This window comes from Bos mutus, chromosome 2 (assembly GCF_027580195.1).
Source record: "Bos mutus isolate GX-2022 chromosome 2, NWIPB_WYAK_1.1, whole genome shotgun sequence".
Classification (NCBI taxonomy): Eukaryota; Metazoa; Chordata; class Mammalia; order Artiodactyla; family Bovidae; genus Bos; species Bos mutus.
The window spans coordinates 66,334,656-66,360,308 of NC_091618.1; the positions used below are offsets into that span (position 1 = coordinate 66,334,656).

The window sequence follows — 25,653 nt, forward strand, 5'->3', positions numbered from 1 at the left end:
ATCTTCCCAACCCAGGGATCCAACCCAGGTCTCCCACATTGCATGTGGATTCTTTACCAGCTAAACCACCAGGGAAGCCCAAGAATACTGGAGTGGGTAGCACATCCCCTCTCCAGAGGATCTTCCCAATCCAGGAATGGAAGCAGGGTCTCCTGCATTGCAGGCAGATTCTTTACCAGCTGAGCTACCTGGTCTAGTTATTACCTGGTTTACCCTTATTAGATGCTCAAATACAGTTTATCTGAACAAAGTTGAGACCACTGCTCGTGCGGTTTCTGACCTTTAAAAATATTCCTCTATCACCCTGCGTGCTCAATCACTACAGTCGCGTTTGACTCCGACTCCATGGACTGTGGCCAGCCAGGCTCCTCTGTCCATGGGGATTTTCCAGGCAAGACGGCCCTGGTTAACAGGGCTGCGAGCCACGCCTCCTGTGCCCTGGCCAGCACCGCCCGCTCTGTCGGGGATCAAGGGCGCAGGCTCGCTGCTGTGTCCCATCTGCATCTAGAGACACACGCGCCTACCCTGAGCAGGATGGAGCCTGGCTAGTGGCCGCCCCCACTCTCCCCCGGGTAGCGGTAGGGACCTCCCTGTCGCCCTCTTGTGCCAACAAATTGAGGACGATCAATCCGGGGATCCGGCGCAGAGGGGTCTGCCGGCTGAAGGCGCTCCCTGCTGGCGCGATGCGGACTCGCAGGAATTGTATGACACCTCCCTAGCTTTACTGGCCTAAAGTATCTGAAACCATGACGTTTTCATCGTGGGGAGAGGGTGTACAACAGCAAGAAAAGTCCGAAAAGACATTGTTCTGTTTCTGACCCATCCGATCCCTTTTCTGTTGTTCTCAGTTCAGGGATTGAACGCACGCTCTGTTTCCTGCATTGGCAGATGGGTTCTTGACCACCTGGGAAGCCTTTCCGTTTATACATAAATTATAGCCCTTCTGACTACAGGGGAGGCTTTTCTGCTTTCCAATGGGAGGTGATCCTGACAACCCAGGAGGACTTACATGGCATGCTCTCTGAACACAGGCAGGAGATCAGATGATCCTCGGCCCCTCGAACAAATGAAGATGCTGGGTCCTAGAGAGAAGAATGGCTGTCTCTATGTGACATCTCCTGTGTGAACACCAACCAACTGGATCCCAACTGAATGGAGCACTGTCAGGGAATCTTGAGACTCTGCCTGTCTAGGGGAGACATGGGGGCCAAGGCTGCCCTATGCTGTGCTTTCCCACATGAGGCATTCAAACAAAGGCACAGCTGTTTCTTACCAGAAGTCTTAGGTGTTTCCTCTTGCCACCCTGCTTTGTGGATAACTAAATACACTAACACCCTTTCCTGTCTTGGGCATTTTTATTTTGCAAGATGATAGCATTACAAGGTTTACCAAGATCGTGTATGTGTTTGTATTCTAGACTGGATGTTCTCACACCCAGCGTGCTGAGAATCACCGATTCCTTTGCTCTGCTAAATCTCTTGGGCATGGGGCAAGAAAAATCTTAAAATTCTCAGGGTTTCTTGTGTGGTACATTGTGTGGCATTTGGGAACTCATGTCCCAGAACAACAGTCTGTCATCCATAGATGGAGAAGGTTCCAACACCTCTTTTTCAGCTGAAGTCTGCCAGAATCCAAGGATGCAGAATTTCCAGGCTTAGAAATAGCTGGGATCTCTATGTATCTGCATCTGTCACATGACTTGGAAAACAATGTTACAATTGCTCATGACAACTTCTCTAGACCTCCAAGGTTCCTAAGAGCTCAGCCATATGCATCTGTGTCTTCCACAGTTTCTGGCACCTAGCAGGCTCTTAATTCATAAAGATTTACGGTTTATGAAGTCATTGTTCTACCAGAATACCTAGTCTGAAGAGTAGCCTTGAAAACTGCATCAATCTACCTGATGGTTGTCTTAAGAAGGTATGACAAGATTGGAACACTTCCCAAAACTTAGGTCTGATCAGAATTCCAGGGGACCTGGACTGTCAAAAATCCTTGGTCTATTCTCCAAAAGGCCCAAGCTGGTTCAGGCTTTTCAGAGTCCGTGTACCTACTGCTGTTGGGAAGCGGGCCTTCCGTGTAGGATTTATGTACTGATAAAGACAGCCAACAGGTACCGAGTGCTTTATACTGGACACCATCCTAGTACCTTACATGTTACTACATTCAATTCATACCACCTTACAAAGCAGGTTTTGGTATTCTTTGTTCTACTCATTTAATAGGCCCAGGAAAGAGAACTGGAATTGGAATCCAGGCATTCTGGTCCCAGACTTTTTAACTACTACGAATTTTTGAATAAACAAGACCCTTTTAAATTTGAATTCAGCTTGCACCTGGGCAGTTAAGACCAAAAGAAATCTAGAAATTGCAATGACACCACCTGCAGCCCGCAGGACCTAAAGGTTCCTACTTGGATAGTGATGCTGCCTGGCCTTGCTGGATAAAGAGACCATTCAATCCTGTTCGTCAAATTAATGGCCCCACACACGCCACCTGCAGCTGTGCTCTTAGCACAGGGACTTAAGCGGTCCTCTCTGTGTGCAAATGGGCCTTGCAGATTCTGGTGACTGGCTCCCTCCCATGTGAATCCTGGCCAGGCAGGTTGTCTGGATGTCCCTAGGCTGGACTGGCCTTGTGAGCATAATCTCACATAGGACTCCCAGCAAGTCCTGAGGTTAGCCATTATAGGAGTAAGAATAATCTTTCCACTGTTTATATGCTTTTCTCACAAATGGCAAGACCAATGGACACCAGACACAATGTAACAAGGAGAGACAGGCTGGGTGGGATAGGCAGGCATCCAGGACTCAAGTCCAGGCTGGACCAAGCAAGGTGAAAGCAGTAATAAATGATACAAAGTTGATGTAATTGTTTAATGACACAGGAAAATAAGTTATGAAACAAGATGGTTACAAATACTGGGTAGAGGATCATTTAACTTCACTTTTGATAAAAAAAATTTAAAAGTACATATACAAAACACTGGAAGATTAAGTATCAAAATATTAACAGTATTTGCTTCTGTTCAGTGATTAAATATTCTTCTCTGCTTTTGTGTACTTTTTGAAACATGATTATTTCTGAAACAAAGAAAAGTCACTGTAAAGAGAAACAGGTATTAAACGCCAGGAGTCCAACAATCAAGGTCTGAAGCCCAGGACATGTCCAGCGAGGGGGACGGTGGTCAAGCCCAGATGTGGGACAGTATCATTCTTTACCTACTGGAATGCTGTTTACCAGACTATTTCTTCGACATTTAATATTCTTAGCACATTTAATAGGAATCTGAATATTAACTGGTACAACGGTAAAATGATGCTAGCAACTTTGGTTTTAAATTACTATAAAACGTAATAACCATTTTGTAGTTACAAAACACACTAGAAATAAAACATCAAACACACCAGAAATCAAAAATTACTACAACAAAAATTCCATCTGACCAAACCACTGCCTTTGCTATTGTGCTGTGTGCTCACTTTCAGTTTTCACCATAAATCTATTTTCGTTTTATGGGTCTGGAAGAGGCAGTTTTTCTCAAAAAGATGCTTTTGCCTTCTAAATACTGTTGGAAGTATTTCGGGTTGGAAGGACTCATCAAAATCGAAACCACTTCAAAGAAACAAATCTGACTGAGGAGTGCCACCGCTCTTTGTGCCTCAGTCTGCTAAGTGACCAAATGGAGAACAGCAGAGACTACACTTGTAAATGAAACTAAAATATCTGGGATTTCCCCCAACCTACTCTCAATGTCAGGACTGCTATGGGAGCTTTATTCAAATAACAATGACAACCCATATTTCTTACTCCTGAAAAAGTAAAATGGAGAAAGGCTCATTGTTTCAAAGTCTGGCATATAAAAGCCCAGTGCCCCCTTAACTGAAGGTGCTTCTTAGGGATTTCCCAAAGCTCTCTGCCCTTTCACACAGCAACATTTTCAGGAGGGGTCAAAAAACTACTGTTAAGGTCCAAGAAAAAACTGAAACCAAAAAAAAAATTGAGACAATTTTTCTGCACCACCACCACCTGTCCAGTGTCGGGTCACCTGCCCTTTCTGGCGGGCTGACACAGCAATCCAAGTCACAAGAGGCTTCAGACACTAGGAAGGCAAGGTACCAGAAGAATTACATTAAAACAGTAACAAGTTTGGGGAAAAAAAAAGATTTACACTTAGAAATATCCTATCATCACAAAGACTAGAAAGATGCATTGCTTTGCTCTTGGGCAATCAAGGCATCGTGACCTGTTTTATATCCCCAAAAAGGAGACTCACTGGAAACCTCAGTGCCGGCAACCCAAGTCAATTCATACTCGTTAGAAGAGTCCAAATCCTAAAGTAACACAAATTCCTTTCTTACAGCAAGAAAAAGAAAATCCGTTTCAGGACAAAGGTATGTCTTCAGTGAGAGAACTGCCTGCTGTCAGATGGCTTCTTGCTTATGTGTTTGAAGATCTTGGACTTCTCGACTTTCTTGGCTTTCTGGTAGCCAAATCCACCGCCACCGCCTCGCTTTCTAACTTTGCCGTCATTGGTGTTCACATCTAAAGGGGGCATTAAGGAAATCCAGCAACACAAAGACAACCAACTCCAAACCACCACCTAGGGGAGAACCAGCCAGCTGTATACCTGGGGCCCCACCACCCCTCCCTGAGCCACCACAATGTGAACACTCGAATCAGGAGTGGCCACATGACCGGGGGCTAAAACTAGCAGGTAGGATTTTTAAACCCCGTTAATACTTAACATATTACAACTTCCCTGGCTCTCTTTGCCACTCAAATTCCACTGTCCTTTTTTAAAGCCATAAACTGTCTCGTCTCTGTCGTCTCCACCCTGACTACCCCACGCGAGCACTGACACGAGGTCAGTGCCTGAGATGACCATCTGGGCCCCAGGCCTCAGCCAGAGCACAAGCCAACCTGAGTGCTAAGCCCCAGAGCCCCTGGTCAAGCTTCTGGCCCATAGTTCCTGGACAAATTTATAACCACACAGAAAAGGATACTCAAATCAACAAAAGGAGGCACCTTGAAGCCAAATGACAGAGCAACCTGAGGCAAATTTAAGTTATTAACATTGAAGATCTGTTTCAGGGAATGGGAATCATAGGCTCGAATGTATGACTTATATGCTTCCTGGGCTGACTTATGAAGGAAGTAGTTCTTTTCAATCAGTTTTTCAAGCTGAAACAGAAATAAATATTGGCTTTAATACAAGAAAGCACAATTCATCTATAACATTTGTTCCAAAACACTTGCTCCAAGCTTTGTAATATCTGCAAAATCCGGGTGCAGTAAGAATAATGACAAAATTCATGTAAGGTACAGGCTGAAACCAGGTAGACAGTATAGGAATGTGCTCACCAGCACCGCAGGACACAGCAATGGTCACTCAAGTCCAGACTTCCCACTTATGGAAAGGGAGGCTTGGGGGAGAGTGACTGTTAATGAGACACCACAGAGGCAGGGTTGGGATGCCCCCCCGCCCTCCACCCCTCCCACATACCTGAGACTGAATGTCAGAAATTTTAGACCAGGAAAACTCAAATTCACTTAATGGAACCTAGAAAACAAAAGCATGCAGGTTAGTAAACCGGGTTGGTCTGATGCAACTCATCAGTCACTCATGAGACGGAAGGGAAAAGGCTTGTGGAACTTCAATTTCATGGGCCAGACACCTGTTTCCCTGTCTCCCAATGCCAATGGGAGAGGTGTACCTCCCCTCTCCTAATGCACTCTGAATGGAACCCTCCTCAAAGAAAAGCTGTGAAACTAAGTGGGGCAATGATATGCACCGATGCACTCTTCTCTAAATAAACATCTCTGTGGATGCGATGTGATGAAGCAGCTTTCAGCTTCTAGTTTACAGAACCACTAGCTCTTCTCTCAGTGTTGGGAAAGCTGCCCTGACACCACACTGCCCTGTGATGGGGTCTGTGACACCAGGGCTTCTGAAACTGGTGTTTGTGACCACCAGCTCCTACAGGAGGGATTTCTTACCAGTCATCTCTTATGAGACAACTGGAAAAGTGCCCATGCAGGTGCTGGGGAAAAAGAACAGCCCCCCGAGTCCCAGGCCCTGGGTGGAGACAGGTGAGTGGGCAGACAACTTGATAAGCACCTGGGCTGGGGGCACACGAAGGAGGGATGAGATCAGCAACACCCTCCCAGAGGAACCAGGAACCAGGTAGCTAGAGAAAAACTGCAAAGGCGGGATGGCAATTTCTAGGACCTGCTGCTAGTTGGGTGGTGGGGGAAAATCCACCAGGCAACACTGTGCCAACAAGGAGGCAAATGCCAGGAAAGACAAGGCCGACAAGCATTCACAAGACTCGGCAGCACAAAGGCCAAAGTCAGAGGAGGGTGGACTGAGCCCAGAATCAGAGGAGTTAAAACAGAACCCACTTTTCAAAACAGCAGACTAAGGAAAGGCAATAAGCAGCGGCCATGCTGGAGCTCATGACAGAAGGGCGGATTCAGGGCTGAAGTTATCTTTTTGGTCCGAGATTACAGACAGTAAAGCGCTAACTGCCAGGCAAGGACTGGGGCCCGGAAGGGGAAGGGGTAGGAGGAGATGGCCTCCCTGCAGCTTTGGGTGAGGTGAAGACAGGAGGGGAGCAGGAGCAGAGGAGGCTTCCAACAGGGCTGTGGGAAGACTAGGGACAGGGACGCCCCCTGAGTGACACAGGGCTCAAGCACAGTGCTTTGTGGGTAGTTTTTGGCTCATATTTCCTGGACAAGACCCACAGAAGGCTCATTTGCTAAACCGCTGCACCAACTGTCCTAACAGAATGGTAACAACTAGGAACCCCTTGGACACACCTAGAAACGGTGCCTGAGGCCATGTGCACCGGCAAACAATTCTTGCGTAGAGGAATCTGTCCCTAGTGTAAGGTTTTCCACGTGAAGATCTTTACCTTGGATTGCTTCAGGTAGCGAAGGAAACCCAATTCTTCAGGGCGCAAAATGAGCAAGGCGTGCCCTCTTCCATTCAGGCCTCTGGCTGTTCTGCCCACACGGTGAATGTACTCCTTTGGTGGAGAGAGAAGACCTGAGGTAATACACTGGCTTGCACGGCAACCTTGGTGCTTGCCACACAGCCTATCGCCGTGCTCCCCAAAGCTAGTGGTCCCCCATCCCTTCTGCAGGCACCATCCCCACAGAGATAGTACCGAGGCCAAGGAGAGCTGGACAGGACATTCACATTAATTCTATGATCCAATCAAATGACTAGTAAGTGTGCTTCAACTTCATAAGGGCTTTTGCAAACATTCAAATGGCTGACAACTTATATAATCTACCTTTTGTTGAAAATACCTAAAAAAACTTATTTTACTACATATACTAAAGACTGGCATCTATCTCCATAAGCACATTTTATTCCTCTGACATCTACTGCTGTTTAATAGACTGCCCCAAGCAGGCAATGTTCCTAAGTCCCACTGATGCCTCTCAAATTTCCTTGCACACACCCTCTCTGGGTCCTGTGAAAGCCTTAAACGCTGGAAGCATCACTGAGATACTGCAGAGTCGCTGTATGGCTGTACGCTGAAGCATGACTGGAGCCGCTTGAGGAATAATCTGTGGGATGGGGTACTTCTCAGGGAACCTGGGGAGATAACTAGAGGATGCCAGTTACCTTGGGGTCATCGGGAGGGTCATACTGAACAATCCAGTCCACTTCAGGGATATCCAGCCCTCTAGCTGCCACGTCTGTGCACAACAAGATCCCCGAATCCGCACTGCAAAACTGGAAGAACGTGGTCGTACGCTTGTTCTGTTTTTGCCTTCCCTAGAACCAAAGCAAAACATCCACTGCAGAGGAAATTTGAGACTATTTGTGGGAGGTCTCGGTGTAGAACCCCTAAACTGTGGAACTGTTAGCTGCTTTATGTCAAGTTCAGTACCCGGCCTGTTTCCCCAAGCGATGGCATCGGTTCCTCCTTTCAGGTTCCCACTGCCTGCCCCCACCCCCAGCAAAATTCCCTCCTCACAGGACCCATCACCTGTTATTTGTCCAAATTACTCAGAACTATGTTTGGAGGCAAGGACAATACCGTAATCCCCACAACCTACATAACTCGCTAAGTGTAAGCTGTTTGTAATAAGCTTATCATAACCACTTACATGAATGGCCAGGACAGGCAAATCGATGTAGTTCAGCAACTCATAGTGGTATTTCACGGACTTACAGGATGAAAAGAAAACCATTAGTTTCTTCTTCCGGTTCTTCTTAAGGAATGTGAAGAGCAGGAGGAATCTCTTTTCAGAAGGACAGACAACATACCCCTAGAAGAGGTTCAAGTGAACAGACACAAAATAATCGAATGGACACTTTGAACTTCATGAACCAATATAATCTGATGGAGAGAACAGATTAACATGGCGTATACACTGTTAAGCCTCACCTATAGCAAAATTACTACCTTCATTATAATAATGCAGTCCTAAAATAAGACTGATTTTAAATCTTTCGATTCCTTTTATTGGCTATAATCACTGGATACTAAATATTTTCCGTATTTCTGAGACTACTGGTTATCAAGTTCTTGTAATCATAGTAATACCAATACCTCTATTAACTGGAACCTTCAAAATGTATCAATGATTCATTTTTAGAAGGTCCTTAAAGGCAAGATCCTAAATAACCACAGCTGAAGTGCACTATCCTAAACAATATCACAAAGCTGCTGCTGCTGCTAAGTCACTTCAGTCATGTCCGACTCTTTGTGACCCCAGAGACGGCAGCCCACCAGGCTCCGCCGTCCCTGGGATTCTCCAGGCAAGAACACTGGAGTGGGTTGCCATTTCCTTCTCCAATGCATGAAAGTGAAAAGTGAAAGTGAAGTCGCTCAGTTGCAACCCCATGGACTGCAGCCCACCAGGCTCCTCCGTCTATGGGATTTTCCAGGCAAGAGTACTGGAGTGGGGTGCCATTGCCTTCTCCGATCACAAAGCTAGGTGAATATATTTTTAAAAACTAAACAACCAATGAAAGGTTTGTAAGCTAAATTGTTACAGGAAAGAAATATTTTACTCATCAAAAGACTCAATCTTAAAGTTCTATTTTTAATCAAGCTGTTTTGGCTCTTTGTCACCTCATTTCCACAGTTACATGCTTGAAACCAGCCTCTCCACCTTCTAACTCACCTCACATCTTAGCGCAAGATATTATTGAACAACAAAATTCATTTTACTCCTATAAACTTGGTGGTATTTTATTAAGTTCGTTAACCCATTTGCTTTTTAGAGGATCCTCCAAACACTTCCAAGGAAACATCAAAGGATATCCTTAAAATGGAAGGCAGTGACAAGAAGTACCTGCTCAAGACCGTCTACAGTTGCATTAGCTTTATCATCATCAACACCAACATACAAAGGCTCCTTTTTCAGAGAAATCCTAGCCAGGTCTTCAACTTTTCGAGTTTGTGTGGCAGAGAAGAGCATGGTCTGTCTGCGTGCTGAAACACAACCATAGAAAAATAACCCAAATTTTTCAGGGAATTTTTAGAACTGCTTCACAACTAAAGATGCGTTAAGTAGAACTTTCAGAAAATAGAAACATGGTATCACTATAGACAGTAAGAGAGGAACAGCGAGGGCAACTTTATGTCTATAGATTTGACAACTGAGTTGAAATGGACAATTTCCGCTAAAGCTCACTTAGGACAGCTTTCCAACTCATCTTTAACAAAATTTTAGCAAAGTGAATTCAGAAATATAAGCATCTATCAGAATTTAACATTTATTCCTGATTTAAGAAACAGCAGACTAGGAACGAAAGGGATCATCCTCAGTCTTATACAGGGCATCTAGACGTGCAGCATCTGCATCACACTTAGTGCTGAGACCGAATGCTTTCCCACCTAAGACCAGGAGTGAGATAAAGATGTGTTCTTTCGCCAGTTCTACTCAGGAGTACACTGGAGGGTCTGGCCAGTGCAATCAGACATGAAAACAATAAAGGGGAAATTTTTACATGTAAGGTATGAAAAAACCTGTACAGTGAAAACTCTGAAACACTTCTGAGAGAAATTAGGAAGCTGATAAATGGAGATCTACCTCATTCATGTGCTGAAGGACCCAACTTTATCTTCCACCAATGATCGATATTACAGAGACTGACAAACATTCTAACATTCATACAGAAATGCAAACGATGGGAACAGACAAACAAATTAACAAAGTTGGAGTATTAACACTACCTAATTTCAAGACTTAACAGGAACGACTTAACAGGAACGACTGGAACTTCCATACTCTGCTGATGGGGATGTAAAATGATACAAATTAAACATAACACCCGTCACTCCATTCCTAGATAATCACACCACAGAAAAGGCGATATACACCCATAAAGAGTTGTAGGTGCATGTTCATAGCCACCTTATATGTAACAGACCAAAACTGTTAACAACCCAGTCATCCATCAACAATTAAATGGATAAACAAGTTGTGGCATATTTAAACAATAGAATGCCAGGGAGGAACAAAGCAAAGAACTATTGAAAATGTAATGGCACAGACAAATCACAGAATTTGCTGAGCACAAGAAGAGACAAAAAGACAGTAATACCATATGATTCCATTCATACGAATCCCTGAAAAATGCAAACTGATCTACACTGACAGAGGGCAGACCAACAGCCACCTGTGAGAGAGGAGACCTGTGAGCAGTGGTTGTAAGCAGGGGAGGGCTGTTGCTACTGAGGGAGAGAGGGAGGGACCACAAAGGGACATAAAGTGATCTTTGAGAGTTATGAGAATATTCACTGTATTGACTGTGGTGATGGCTTCAAGGTGTAAACAGGACAAAATGTATCAAATTATATACTTAAAACATAACAATCTTTACATGTAAAAACATGTAAAGATTATGATGTTAATTATACCTCGATGAAGCAGTAAGAAACAAATCGTATAAGGCACGGAACCACACTGTTATAGATATAAGCAGTTTATAAATGTTTCAAGTACTATAACCGAGGTACATACGACTTAAACATAACACAGAAGGCACCAAGTCGATGACTACTGGAGGATGAGAGATGGGGTGGCAGGGATGGACAGGAACGAGACATATGTTAAAACTGTTTAACTTGCACTGTAAGCTCTCAAATGGCAAAACCATTGTAGTAAGTTACCAGTAAGATCGATGTATATATTGCAAACTACCTCTAAGGCTGACCAGCACAACAACCTCACTTGGTTAAATTAAAATGCTGACATTAACAGTTTTCATACAGGAAAAATTCTCAACTACTTCCAACAGCTGCTCTGCAAACCACATGAAGATGCAACCCACTTACTTGGCAGAAGTTTAATGATTTGCTTTAATTCCTCTTCAAACCCAACATCCAAGATACGATCAGCCTCATCAATAACCAGACACTGTAGGTTTTTATACATAAACCCTGGGGTATTCTGACAAGACAAAGGACAGAAAAAAACTGTTAGCTGCGAAGTGTACGTTTCACACAGACAGAAGATGGGGCTTCACGACAGTGTCCTCTTACCTGCATGTGGTCCAGGAGACGGCCTGGTGTGGCCACGACGATGTTGATCCCATTGGCAAGCTTCTGAGCTTCAGCAGACCTGTTACTGCCACCCATTATTAACCCGTATGTGTGAACATGGTGTGTCATCAGCTCCTTAAGGACACCAAAAGTCTGCATGGCCAGTTCCCTAGTAGGTGAGAGAATAAGGACTCCTGTTCCTAAAAAGTAAAACAGGATATATGGTCAAAGTCAAACTGTAGTTACACCAGGAGTGCGCCCACAGTCATGACAGACTTCTAGTAAGATTCTCACAGAAACAGCGGGCTCACAGGCTTACCATTCCTGGGCATGAACTTTAACTTAACAATAAGTTCAACTGCAGGGATGAGAAATGCCAGCGTTTTACCACTGCCTGTTTTTGCAGCTGCTAGAAGATCCCTAAAAAATAAAACGGAAAAGGAGAAACATATTTGCTCTACTCATGCAGCAAGTATTTACTGAATACCTACCATGGACTACGACACATGTTTGAGGCACTGAGGCTAGATTATAACAAGAAAAGAGTCCCCACCTTCTCTATCACTGAAATCAATCATGTGGGTTAAACACTTAACTCAGAAATAACAATTGTGCTAAAAACAGAAGTGAACAATTTTCTCCAACATCAATAAATAACCTAAAGCCTTTAACGAAGGTTAGGTATATTATCAAACACAATGTGAGATCCATAGAACATACTGGTATTTTTTCCCCAAACTATTGGCACTAAAAACAGAGATATTAAGTGTGTGTATGTGTGCGTGCTCAGGCATGTCCAACTCTTTGCGACCCCATGGACTGTAGCCCACCAGGCTCCTCTATTCATGGGATTTCCCAGGCAAGAATTTCCCTCTCCAGGGGATCTTCCTGACTCAGGGATCAAACCCGCATCTCTTCCATCTCCTGCACTGGCAGGTAAATTCCTTACCACTAGCGCCACTTGGGAAGCCCAGGACCAATGCCCAAACCTCAATGTTAACCATACCTGCCTTCCAGAAGTGGTCTGATACTTTTATGTTGAATTTCAGTCATGTTTGTAAAGCCCATTTCTTTTATTGCCTTCAGAGTGTTCTCATTGACAAGATTAGTCAGAGAATCAAATGAAGTATCCTCAAAAGCTCCTAAACAGAAGACAGTTTATCATTAACAAATTTACCTTTTCTGAACAGTTAATATTGCGTTTCCTAAATTTGTTTTGCTGATTGAAAACATTACTGGGTTGATGTCAAGCTTCTTTAGAAGAGCTTCTTCCAATAAGAAAAGACTAAACACCAACCATTCCTATATAACAAGAAAAAGATCTTATACTTGTTGCAAGTTTCTCCACTGCTAACGGCTGTGTAATCTAAAGCCTATACTGTAATGAAATAACAAAGAGTTGGCGAGGTGGTACAATCAAGGGACTTATGTGAAATAAAAATGCTAAGGTGGGGGCACACTGGGGCAGGGGTGGTGGTGTGAGGCTTTCAGGGGAAAATTCAGAGAGAAATGAAATGTTTAGGAAGTCTGCAATAAAGAAAGAAAACACTCAGTATAAAAACTGAGTATGAAATCAATCAAAATAGCAACTCTCCAAAAAAGACAACTGAGAAGAGTCAGAGATGGCCCCAGATGGTGAGAATGTACCTATATATCAGGTGTGCGGTGGGTCACCAGCAGGGGAAGGCATCAGACTACCTGGGAGCTCCCTGCTCAACACACACCCCAGCTATAACCCAGGCGCTGGCAACCCTGGCACCACTGACATCTTGGGATGGATAATTCTTTGCTGTGAGAGGCTGTCCTATGCATTATAGGAGGTCCTGCAGCGTCTCTGACCTCTACTCACTGGACACTTGTCACCTGCTCCCATTGTTTACCTGGGACAGAGGAGGTTGAAGGGTTGCACCCCCTTAAATGGGAAAACTGGGATGGGTCCCCCTACTTAGGAGGTAAAATTACCCTGCTTGAGAACCACTGCCGTAATAACCTTTGCAATTCTGATTGCAAAGGTTGGGTTGTGGGCTTCACTATTTTAATAAACAAAAACCTCAAACCAAATAACTCAAGTAACTGCTAGACGTTTCTAGATAGGAGCAATTGATTCTAAACTCTTGACTTTACAGATAAAGAAATGGAGGTCAGAAGAGGTGACCCTGGCACACGCCCCTCAGTAATGTTAATTTCATCCTTGTCTGTTAGTAATGGAGCCAGCATTAAACCTCTGGGCTCCAGACTTCCATGCCAATGACTTTCCTACTGTAACATGGAAAGTGACAAACCAAAGACATAGAGGACCCTGAGAGCTATTTGTGTGCATGTCAAAATATTTAATGTTAGGAATAAAGAAAAAGGAAAAATAAGAGAAAGAAATAAGAACTAAAGCACACAATGTGGAAGATAAAAAGCAGCAATTAGATATAAAACCATGTCTTGTCAATAAATGCTACAACTGAACCTTTAAATCCTATAATCCAGGGAGGTGTGACACTTTAGAAATCTACCTGGAAAAACACTTTGATAATCACCTGTCAGTCCCAGGGGCAGGCTGGGCACTTCGCTGTCCTCACCCTCGTCATCTGGCTTCTCCACACGGTTTTCTGTTTCTTCAGGAGCCTGGGCACCATCTTCAGCCTCTCCTATGTCCTCAGCTTTTGCTTTTTTGGAATCTTTGGTTTAAAGGACAAATACCCCCCAATTTTTTAAAAACAAGAATACCAAATGAGATCATAAAATAACAGATGTGTGATGCAAAAAAAAAAAAAGCATATTTTCAAAAGCTTAACACATTTACAGTTTTAATTTGCTAAGAACCTCTTTTTCCTGATTAAAAAAAATCTGGCTGTATTAAAAAACTCAAGCAGGACACGCAGATCTGCTAACAAAGCTTTATTTTTTAGGCTTCTTTGTGTATATATATACACATATATACTACATACAGTATATGTATTTATTAAAGTATAGTTGATTTACAATATTGTGTTGGTTTCAGGTAAACAGCAAACTGATTCAGTTATGCATACGTTATAGGTATATGCATTACTGATATTTAGAAAAAAATCCTTCATTATATTGAATGGTTCCCTGTGCTATACAGTAAATCCTTATCATCTATTATAGATGGTAGTAACACCTGTTAATCCCATACTCCCAACTTATTCATCCCCCCTTCCCCTTTGGTAACTATACATTTGTTTTCTATGTTTCTGAGTCTGTTTCTGTTTTGTAAGTTCATTTGTACTATTTTTTCAGATTCCACATATAAGTGATATAATACTTCCTTCTCTGACTTACTACTTATTATACTGTCTTAAGTAAGAAATTTTTTATAAGCTGAACTAAACACTCCCAATTCTATAAAATTCATTAAGGAGACAAGGTCAAGTGATTAATTAAAAAAAAAAACCCATAACAAGCACTTTTTCCTCTCATAACACAAATTTTCTATAAAAGCTAATTTTGTCTTAAAGGGGAACAGAAACACAAAAGGCTCTTTATACTACTTGAGACAGATTACAAAGCAAGGGCAACAACCTACTCAGCTGGGTGACAGAAACTGGCTGGCTGCTTCCTTGAATGTAAGTGGTAAGAGGAGAGGGAAGGTTTCCTAGCTCTTCATTCTTAGCATACATTCACAACTTTCAAAACACAGTCCCCTAAACTACCTTCCTAGTCCTACCTCCCATCATGCTCTTAAATGTTCTACTCTGGGCCAAATAGGTTAACTCCATGCTGTGCTTTTAAAAATTCATGGCAGTTAGTGATGTTAGTTAGAACAGAATTGACCTAAACCGGAACTCAGGACTCTGTAACCCAGGACTGGCCTCTTCCTTGGACCTTATGACCACCTTTCTGGGAAATGATCAACTCTGTACGACCCACACGTTCAAAGGCCATGAATACTATCAGCTGGACTTCAAGGCTTATGACTTCTCTTCTTGTTAAAACAGTTCTTCAAGGTTATCAATAGGATTTAAATTTCCAGTCCTGTGATTCAGTGCTTCAGAGTAGAAATTTCACTTCCTCCAGCATACTCAGAATAAGAATCCCAAAGGCACTAACAATTTTAGAACAGGATTACAATCACTTTAAATCAAAATTGTAATGTCAATCCTCACGCTTTAGTCTCTGTCTTGTTTCACTTTTTGTTTAAGCAGTTTCTCATAATTTACAAACGCATTATAGTCTGTAGGCAGTAAAAACACAGCCAGGCATGTCTGAAAAATCCAAAGCATCTTTCTAGATGAAAACTTTATTTCCGACAAAAGGTGAATAGGACATGCTAACACAGGAGTTGGCAAATGTTATCTACAAAGAACCAGATCTGTAAACACTTTAGGTTTTGTAGGCTGTATGGTCTGTCATCACAAAGGTCAAGTAAACAAATGGGTATCACAGGGTTCCGGTTAAGCATGTCTGCAAAAACAGGCAGAAGGCTGAACAGTTTGCTGATACCTGTTCGACCCTCCCCTGAAATCTCTGCCTACTCACAGTTCAATTAAAATGCCTGTTCTTTCACCTAAACTTATTCAGTCCAATAATCTTCTAAATGAAAGTACCCCTCTTCCCCAATCCTGGCCATTCTACTCACTAGGAAATTAATGTTCCATTTATTCAGAAGTTTCCCAGTTGCTATTTTTGCATACTTTAATTATCATTATGCTGCTCTGAATAGATAGGAATTTATTGTGGGGAAAAAGGAACCAGGGAAAAAAAGAGGTGAGTGAAAGAATCATTAATGTTAAGTCTCTGATTCATAAAGACTCAAGAAGATGGATTCTAAACCAGCCCGGATTTCTTTAGTGTCAGTAATTCCACAATTCTCTTTGGAAATAGGTAGATCTAAAATATTATGTCAGAGTACACTTTATAAAAAGCTCAGACAGTTAACTGCCAAAGAAGAGCAGTATTCTGAGAAAACTTAAACTGCACCTTCCTCTGATGTTTCCTCTAGCTACCAGGCTGGTTTCTTGCATGCCAGTAAGGGTGGGGGGGGAGCCTTGCATGTCATGCGGACATTACAATAAAAAGAGGAAAGGCAGAATGATAACTTGAAAAACTTAATGGCTTAAGTTAAAAAAAATAAAAGTACATACCAGGCCCAGCATCATCCACTACTTTTCTCTTTTTCTTCTTCTTCTTCTTTTTTGATTCTGAATTGGGAGACTGCATTGCTGCTTCTCCACTGGTCAATGTGGTGGATTTCTTGGAGGCTTTTTTAACTTTGACATTTTCCCCTGTTTCTTTAAAAACATCTCCATTTTGGGCTTCTGACATGCCTACATTTACAGACTCTTTCACAGATTTTTTAGCTTTGACATTTTCCGTGGCTTCCCTAGGCAGGACTCCATTGCTGGCTTCCGACGCGCTTGCATTCATAGATTGTTTTCGGGACTTCTTCACTTTTCCACTTACTCCTGCTTCTTCAGATGTGTCTCCATTTTGGGTTTCTGCCAACCCAGCACTCATAGGTTGTTTTAGGGACTTTTTAACTTTTCTGCTTCCTACTGTTTCTTTAGCTATATCTCCATTTGGGGCTTCTGGCAAGCCCACACTCACAGACTGCTTTAAGGACTTTTTAACTTTTCCATCTCCCACTGTTTCTTCAGGCACATCTCCATTTTGAGTTTCTGACAGGCTCACGGCTGAGGCACCTGTTTAAAAAGGGAAAACACATCATGACAAAGGAGAGGCTTGCTTAGAGACCCTGCAATCCCTCATGGAATGCCATGGCTTCCAGTACTGAAATGACCTAGCTTTTACTTTCCTGTTGTGTACGTTAAAATGAGTTCCAGTTTTATAGTACTCCACTGCAGCACAAATAAATTAAAAACAGGGAGGGAATGCTGCATTGATTTTGTAACTTCAAAAAAACCACCTCTCTGTTCATAAGGAGACAAAAGTCTGAAACAAGAAAACTTCAATGAGGTTAAATATTTAAACAGATGGGACCAAACAATGGTACTTACAAAACATACATATTAAGTATTTGACAAATCTTTCTCACCTGTCAGCGAACTGAAAATTCTGTTGATGAAACTACTTATTTGCCTTGATATTTATTGTACATAAATGCCTAACAGTGTTTTACAAGTTTCTGTTTATACATTGACAAAGTACTACCTTTTGTTATCTTAAACTACCAAGACGTAGTCAGCTGCTGCTGCTGTTGCTAAGTCGCTTCAGTCGTGTCCGACTCTGTGCGACCCCATAGACGGCAGCCCACCAGGCTCCTCTGTCCCTGGGATTCTCCAGGCAAGAATACTGGAGTGGGTTGCCATTTCCTTCTCCAATGCATGGAAGTGAAAAGTGAAAGTGAAGTCGCTCAGTCGTGCCTGACTCTTAGCGACCCTATGGACTGGAGCCTAGGAGGCTCCTCCATCCATGGGATTTTCCAGGCAAGAGTACTGGAGTGGGGTGCCATTGCCTTCTCCGGACGTAGTCAGCAATGCTTTGTTATTCCATAGGAAATGTAAACATTAGGGGACTTAAAAAACATTATTCCTAAAATTCACACACTTGTTCCCTCCTCCAGGATTTCTTTCAATCAACTGATCTCTGTACAAAACCAACTACTGTAAGGCAGTATGCCTCCAACATTGCCCTAGGGGGTCTTAAGTCTAACAGGGCAGAGGTCCCCAACCTCTGGGATCTAATGCCTGATGATCTTAGGTGGGAGCTGATATAACAATAATAGAAATAAAGTGCACAATAAATGTAATTCGGGCTTGAATCATCCGGAACCGCTGACTCCCACCTCCCGCCCCGCCCCACTAATCACCATGAAAAACTGTCTTTCATGAAACCAGTCCCTGGTGCCAAAAAGGTTAGGGACTGCTGTTATACAAGACCTAAAAAGGCTGACATAACTAACTTCAAGATGTCTGCTCCCCTGTAAGGAAGTTAGGACTGCAACCGAGGTAGGTAAAGAAACGTGCTGCTGCTGCTAGGTCGCTTCAGTCGTGTCCGACTCTGTGCGACCCCATAGACGGCAGCCCACCAGGCTCCCCCGTCCCTGGGATTCTCCAGGCAAGAATACTGGAGTGGGTTGCCATTTCCTTTTCCAATGCATGAAAGTGAAGTCAAAGTGAAGTCGCTCAGTCGTGTCCGACTCTTAGCGACCTCATGGACTGCAGCACATTCAGGTAAAATGCTTTGCAATGGTCTTTGTTATGGACACAAATACGCAGAAGCTCCCAAGAAATGTGTAACTTAAAGTGAGGAGTAGCGGGAAGACAGGGCACGAGCATATGCATCACGCGTATGACCGCGCCTGAGACACTTTAGGAGAGGAAGTTCTGCAGGAGTCGAGACAGAGTGCAGGTAGATAGGCGAAAGCAAGGGTACCAGGCATGTCCGTGAAGTGAGAGACAGCCAGCTTGTTTTGAAACGATACACACAAGAAATCGATGATGTGAAAGGAAGATGCGTGGGGATGAGAAAGTCCCACGTTTCTGCTGGGAAATGGGGGTTGGGGATGAGGTGGATCCTAGAGGTCGTGAAGGAATCGGAATAGGGAGGGTGCAAATGGGGCAGCCTGGTTCAGCTGCAAGCACAGCTGGAAAGAAAATCAACCGGGGTCCTGTCCGCGTTCTGAAAGGAGAAACTGATGTTGAAAGATCTGGGCAACGCAGAGTCAGCACCTGCGCTGGGCCGGCACCTGCGCTGCCCAGGGTTGCCTCTCCCCGCTCCCCAAACACGCGTGCTCTGGGGGAAGCTGCCAGCGCCACACCGGGGCCGCAGTCACCAAGTCCGTAGCGCGCCACGGCCCACGTGCAGGCTCCCTCCACAACCCGGGCCGCCGAGAGGTTCAGCGCAGCTCACCCTGGAGCTTTAGGTTTCGTTGTCGCAATTTGAGGTTCCGCTTCTCGATCTTCTTGCGTAGAAGTTTCATCGGTAAATGAGACATGTTGTAGATAAAGAGCCTTCACCGCGGCGCCACAGCCCAGCTTTTCGGGTCTCCCAAATGACGTTACTTCCTCTCGAGTCACACGTGCTCAGTGCAGCCAGCCGGAAATGCGTCATGGGAGCACCCTTGGTGCGTAGAGGAAATGCGTCCGGGGTGGAAGTGCTTCCGGGCGCGCGCGCCGTCCTACCCTTGGAGAAAGGATTCTGTGCAGCGCCCTCTCGGGGAAAGGAGGCGCGACCCGGCACGGGGTTCCCATTGTATCTGAGCCAGCTGCGCGCACCCTTGCTACTTGGTTTTGTTTGAGCTTCCCTGGGGGAAGAGTGAAGAATCAAGGCCTTAGGCAGTCTACCTTCTCCGTTCTGTTCCTATTCTTTTCGGATTCTGGACGACTTAAGTTGAGTAATACCTAAGTCTCACAGATATGTGTTTCCAAACTTGTTGACCACTCTCCTTGGTGAGAAATACATTCAATTTCTATGTCGCTTGCTACTCCGCAATGTAAATATAACATTTCTCAAAGCAATCTAACTTGTTTCACTCTTATGTTTTTCCTTTGATACCATTCATCCCGTCCTAAATTCTGAATTCATTAAATATTCTGATTGAAGTGAAGTGAAGTCGCTCAGTCGTGTCCGACTCTTTGTGACCCCGTGAACTTGTAGCCTACCAGGCTCCTCCGTCCATGGGATTCTCCAGGCAAGAATACTGGAGTGGGTTGCCATTTTCTTCTCCAGGAGATTTCCCGACCCAGGGATCGAACCCGGGTCTCTCGCATTGGAGGCAGATGCTTTAACCTCTGAGCCAATGATTAGTGTGCATTAAAATTGATTCTACTACTCTACTAACTGATTAGCTCCAGTTTGAAAAGTTCAGGTTTAAAACCCCCAAAGCTCACATGCATAGACCCTTTAGAAGTGCTGAACAGAAATTACAATCTGATTGGCTAGTAGACCTTTTTATGTGTGTGTGTGGAGGAGGGTACATTTTTAAAAAAATGGTTACCTTAAAAATTTGAGCTAGTTCATGGAGAAATTCATATTTTTTAAAAAAAATTGGTCTTGGTGGGCTCAAATTCCTCTTGGCAATAATCAGTTTGAACTGAACAATAATTGGAAGGGTTAATGAAAGCTAGAATAATTTGTTTGGTGGAGTGGCAGGACCTGAGCTAGTAGGGATTAGACATAATTATAGAGAAGAAGGGAGATGAAGAAAACTTGGGAGGGAGTTCAAACAGAATGTAAGTAAATTGAGAAATCATATTGAATTGTACTAGAAAACAGAGGCAACCCATGATGTGCTTAAGTTGTTACCGATTAGGCAGGTTAAAGAATGAGTCAGAAATTTAAACTGACACACACATACAGATATATACACACATATCTCTCAGGTTGTATATATACACACATATATACATATATGTATACACACACACACACACACACATATAAGGTGAAGAAAAGTTACACAGCTCAAAACAGCCCCCTCCGAGTCCTCCCCACCATTCTATGCAAAACAAAGAACTCTTTCACCCAAAGAAAAAAATGGACATTAAAGTTGATTACGCCCAGCTCGCATCCGGTCCCAGCCTCTGGCAGATCTCCAGAATTGCTTACCCCAGCTGTTTAAGAGATAACTAATCCGAACAACCTTGGAGAAGAATGGACCCCCTTAAGACAGTAGATTTCCACATATATGCCTATATATACTTACTCTTTTCTTGGGTTAGTGCAGCAGCTCACTAATCTGACTGCTGCCCCTTCTGGCCTCATTAAAGGTGATCTGTTCCTGTAAAGTGCCATTTTTCAAACCTCGCCTTCTTTGACTCCCTTACCCTACATTTTTGGCGCCGAAACCCGGGTGGGCAATTGAGGTTCCTTCTCGTTCTCCACAGCCAGCTCTTCGGAGTGTGGAAGCCTGATGAGCTCACTTTCCTGCCCGGGCTTTCAAGACCTCCTTGAGAGGACGCCCTGTGCCTTCGTGAGCAGTACAAGTCCTGTGCAGGGCTTTATTGGTTTTCCACGTAACCCAAAGAATATTGGCCTCTCTCTCTTTCTTCCTCTTCTCTACACTTTCTTTTCCACGAGACCAACCAACTGCAGGACAGAGGCCTCTTGCCATTCGACCTCCCTTCATCCACCAGGAATTCTCTCCTGACCCAGTAGCCCAGGTAAGCTTGGATGGTACTGTAGGGCGCCATAGACTATTGTCCTTTCTGGGTTCCTGAGGAATGCTCTGGCCAAAAGGCCTTCTGGGGAGGTTTGTGGGGGATGCCTCTCCCTCCTTCAGAGTCTCTCTCTCTCTCTCTTTACCCGGTCAAAAGATTAGGTGACGATCTTTTCTCTCGACCGGACAGTCACTAGCCATTTGCTACGGGGTCAAGCCAATCTGTCCTGTGGGACTCTCCCTTGGCCTGTGTAAAACAAAACCTCAAACTTCTACTCTTGACCAATCTCAAGGTTCATAAACTAGAGTCACTTTGCACTCAAATTTGGCCTCGATACAAACTGGATAACCAAAACCTCTGGTCTGAGTTCAGGACTTTCAATATTTTATCAGATCTCACTAACTTCCTCAAATGGAATGGCAAATGGTCAGAGGTCCCCTATATTCAAGCCTTCTGGGATCTTAGAAGCCGTCCTTCTCTCTGCAAGGACTCTTCTCCCTATCAAATCCTGTTCTTCTCTCTCTCCCCCTCCATTACAAAAGAATCCAAATCTAAAGCCCCTAAAAGGCCCCCTAAATCCTGAGTCCCCAATTTTGACCTGGCAGATGAGCCTCCTCCCTACTGCCCTGGAGAAAAACTTCCAGAGACAGACCCCATCCTCTAGCCCTTCTTCCTCCAAAACGGGAAGCCATGACTCCAAAACCCCTGAAGAGATTTCCACCCTCTTCCATTGGCCAGGACCTGAAGCAAATACATGTTCCCTCTCAGAGAGGTAGTGGGACCAGAGGGCCCTACATGAGTTCATGTGCCTTTCTCAATGTTTGATAAGAGCCAAATTGAAGAAAAATTGGGATCATTTTCAAAAAATCCTACTAGATATAGAAAAGGATTCCTCCACCTTACACAAGCATATCATTTAACCTGGAATGATCTTTATGACGTCCTAAATGCCACTTTAACCCCTGATGAAAAGGAACAGATATGGCAGGCAGCCCTGACTCATGCTGATCAACTCCATAACCAAGGTAGGACTAATCTGGTAGCTGATGATGCAGTCCCTTTAACTAAGCCACGGTGGACATTTCAAGCAGGTGATTCCGGCATCCGGTATGATCATATGATCACCTGTTTATTAGAAGGAATGCTGAAAAGCTCTCACATTCATGTTAACTACAATTAGATTAGGGAAGTGCTTTAAGAAAAGTATGGTGCTCGCTTCGGCAGCACATATACTAAAATTGGAACAATACAGAGAAGATTAGCATGGCCCCTGCGCAAGGATGACACGCAAATTCGTGAAGCGTTCCATATTTTTAAAAAAAAAAAAGTATGAAAATCTTGCCCTTTTTCCTTCACGACTTACTGAGGCAGTCCAAAAATACCCTAATGTAGATATTTCCACCCCTGCCAGACTTCTGTACCTACACATCTAATTCATAAGCCAGGCAGCCCCTGATATTTGCCAAAAACTATGCCAGTTAGAGAAGGGCCCCGAAACCCCTCAGCAAGATCTCCTAGAAATAGCCTTTAAAGTTTTCAACAATACGGAGGAAGAAGTTAAAAACGAAAAAGAAAGAAAGGTCAAATATGCTTTATTTGCTGCAGCTATCCAAGAAAAAAACTCAACGCCTTTGGCCCATCAACCTTGGCCCACCTGTATGGGACCTAACCCTTCAGGCCCCTGCTTCAGATGTAACCAAACAGGACACTGGGCTAAGTCCTGCCCAAACCTCCAGCCACCCACCAAACCCTGCCCCACCTGCAAACAATGGGGTGGAAAATGGATTGTCCTCACACAGATCAGATCAGATCAGATCAGTTGCTCAGTTGTGTCCGACTCTTTGCGACCCCATGAATCGCAGCATGCCAGGCCTCCCTGTCCATCACCAACACCCAGAGTTCACTGAGACTCACGTCCATCGAGTCAGTGATGCCATCCAGCCATCTCATCCTCTGTCGTCCCCTTCTCCTCTTGCCCCCAATCCCTCCCAGCAACAGAGTCTTTTCCAATGAGTCAACTCTTCGCATGAGGCAGCCAAAGTACTGGAGTTTCAGCTTTAGCATCATTCCTTCCAAAGAAATCCCAGGGCTGATCTCCTTCAGAATGGACTGGTTGGATCTCCTTGCAGTCCAAGGGACTCACAAGAGTCTTCTCTAACACCACAGTTCAAAAGCATCAATTCTTCGCCGCTCAGCCTTCTTCACAGTCCAACTGTCACATCCATACATGACCACAGGAAAAACCATAGCCTTGACTAGACGAACCTTTGTTGGCAAAGTAATGTCTCTGCTTTTGAATATGCTATCTAGGTTGGTCATAACTTTCCTACCCACCAAATCTCAGGGTCCACCCCAGGCCCAACAATAATGGGCCAGGAACCAGACTCAAGGGGGCCCTGGCACCCTAGACCATGGTTTCTCAGATGAAGTGAGGGATGATTCAACTGTGCCTGAATTGTTCCAGTGATGGAGCCCAAGCTCCAGACCCCAAGTCCGCCCCATACAGACAGACTTGGAGCTTCAGGTCTGGCACGGCGGCCGGACACAAAGTCTCATTCCTAACAGACACTGGAGTGGCCTTTTCACTTTTAACCTTTAAGGGCCCTCTCCAACCTTCAGAAGTGGCCATCGAAGGGGTCTCAGGCATCTCTTTCTATCCCAAAATAACCCCTCCACTCTTTGTTCCTGTGGTAAGGCAACACTAATACATTCTTTTATACTGGTTCCTCAGTGCCCAGTGGCATTGATGGGACGCGATCTTCTGGCTAAGCTACAAACTTCTATAAACCTCCCATTCTTAGATTCCATATCAATTCTTTGCATCCAAATGACACCAGAACCCTTGGCCAGCCCTCACTCCCAAAACCTGCCCCCTGACCTTCCCCTGATAGATCCTCAGGAGTAGCCTGACACCATTCCCCATAAAGGTGTTTCTTAAAAATCCCTCTTAGGTAAGAACCCAAACTCAATATACCCTGACCACACAATCCTGACAAGGACTTAAACCAATACTCTCCCGACTGCTCAAAGCCAGCCTTTTGTGGCCTATCTGTTCTCCTCATAATACCCCTATACTGGCAGTCAAAAAGGGACCCCACTCCTGGCATCTAGTCCAAGATCTTCACAAGATCAATGAGGCCATAATATCCATACACCCCATGGTCACTAATCCCTATACCCTTTTCTCACATATTCCTACTGACATACTCTATTTCATGGTATTGGACCTCAAAGATGCTTTTTTTACTATACCTCTACACCACTCTTCACAGCCCCTATTTGCCTTCACCTGGACAGACACAGACACATATCAATCTCAACAATTAATTTGGACTGTTTTACCACAAGGGTTCAGAGATAGCCCTCAATTTTTCGGTCAAGCCCTTCAACTGCTACTACTGCTAAGTTGCTTCAGTCTGGACCTACAAACTTTAGACCTAGGCTCTACTACCTCACTCCAATGTGTAGATGATTTATTGTTATGTAGTTCCTCTCGCCATAACTGCCTGGTCCACACTGCGACAGTATTAAATGCGCTAGACAACTGGGGCTACAGAGTCTTGCTCTCCAAAACACAAATTGCTTCCAGCACTGTCAGTGGTGGATTGGACCACTGGATCCCATGGATTACATGGGATTGCGTCTCACTCCCACATCCAAAATAATTCCAGCAGAGACTTCGAGCCTTGACACAGACCCCCAGGGCCCAAAGCAAGAGGGAACTGCTTTATTAGGTCTATTAAACTTCTTCCGAATATGGGTCCCAAATTTTGCCCTCCACGCAAAACCTCTCTACCAAGCTACTCAAGGAAACTTAGATGAACCCTTGTTGGCCCCCACCTCTCTCCACACCCCAATACAAACTCTCATCAAACATTTACTACAGGCCCCTTCTCTTTACTTACCTGATTATGCCAAGCCTTTTTTCATTTTTGTACATTCTCAACAAGGACATGCCTTAGGGATTCTGTGCCAAAAAAGGGGGGACATATGGGGCCCTCTAGCTTACTTATCTAAACAACTCGATCTTGTCATGCTCGGATGGCCACCTTGTGTAAACGTTT

At 44.1% G+C, this 25,653-nt stretch overlaps 1 protein-coding gene and 1 non-coding gene across 2 annotated transcripts; one reads left to right on the forward strand and one right to left on the reverse strand.

Moving 5' to 3' along the window:
- Window positions 1–2,862: 2,862 nt before the first annotated feature.
- On the reverse strand, window positions 2,863–19,500 carry DDX18 (DEAD-box helicase 18). The gene is made up of 14 exons (XM_070389453.1): window positions 19,341–19,500; window positions 16,613–17,170; window positions 14,045–14,185; window positions 12,523–12,658; window positions 11,836–11,936; window positions 11,517–11,716; window positions 11,310–11,424; window positions 9,322–9,461; window positions 8,128–8,289; window positions 7,640–7,792; window positions 6,918–7,031; window positions 5,507–5,563; window positions 5,007–5,184; window positions 2,863–4,545 (listed from the first exon to the last, which is right to left on the reverse strand). Exons 1-14 carry the CDS (start codon window positions 19,423–19,425, stop codon window positions 4,403–4,405), a joined length of 2,283 nt encoding a protein of 760 aa, XP_070245554.1. The 5' UTR covers window positions 19,426–19,500; the 3' UTR covers window positions 2,863–4,402.
- Window positions 19,501–22,797: 3,297 nt separating this feature from the next.
- LOC138985066 (U6 spliceosomal RNA) lies at window positions 22,798–22,904 on the forward strand. The gene has a single exon (XR_011462304.1). It is a non-coding gene; the product is annotated as a U6 spliceosomal RNA (small nuclear RNA).
- Window positions 22,905–25,653: the final 2,749 nt, after the last annotated feature.

Bases quoted from the DNA above. Each gene is read 5' to 3' on its own strand.
- DDX18 (XM_070389453.1), bottom strand. From the start codon at position 19,425: ATGTCTCATTTACCGATGAAACTTCTACGCAAGAAGATCGAGAAGCGG. The intron at 11,425-11,516 runs GTAAGAGGACAC...TTGTCTTGTCAG, and splicing joins GTCTCCTGGACCACATGCAG to AATACCCCAGGGTTTATGTA. The intron at 8,290-9,321 runs GTACTTCTTGTC...AACCTCTTCTAG, and splicing joins CTGTAGACGGTCTTGAGCAG to GGGTATGTTGTCTGTCCTTC.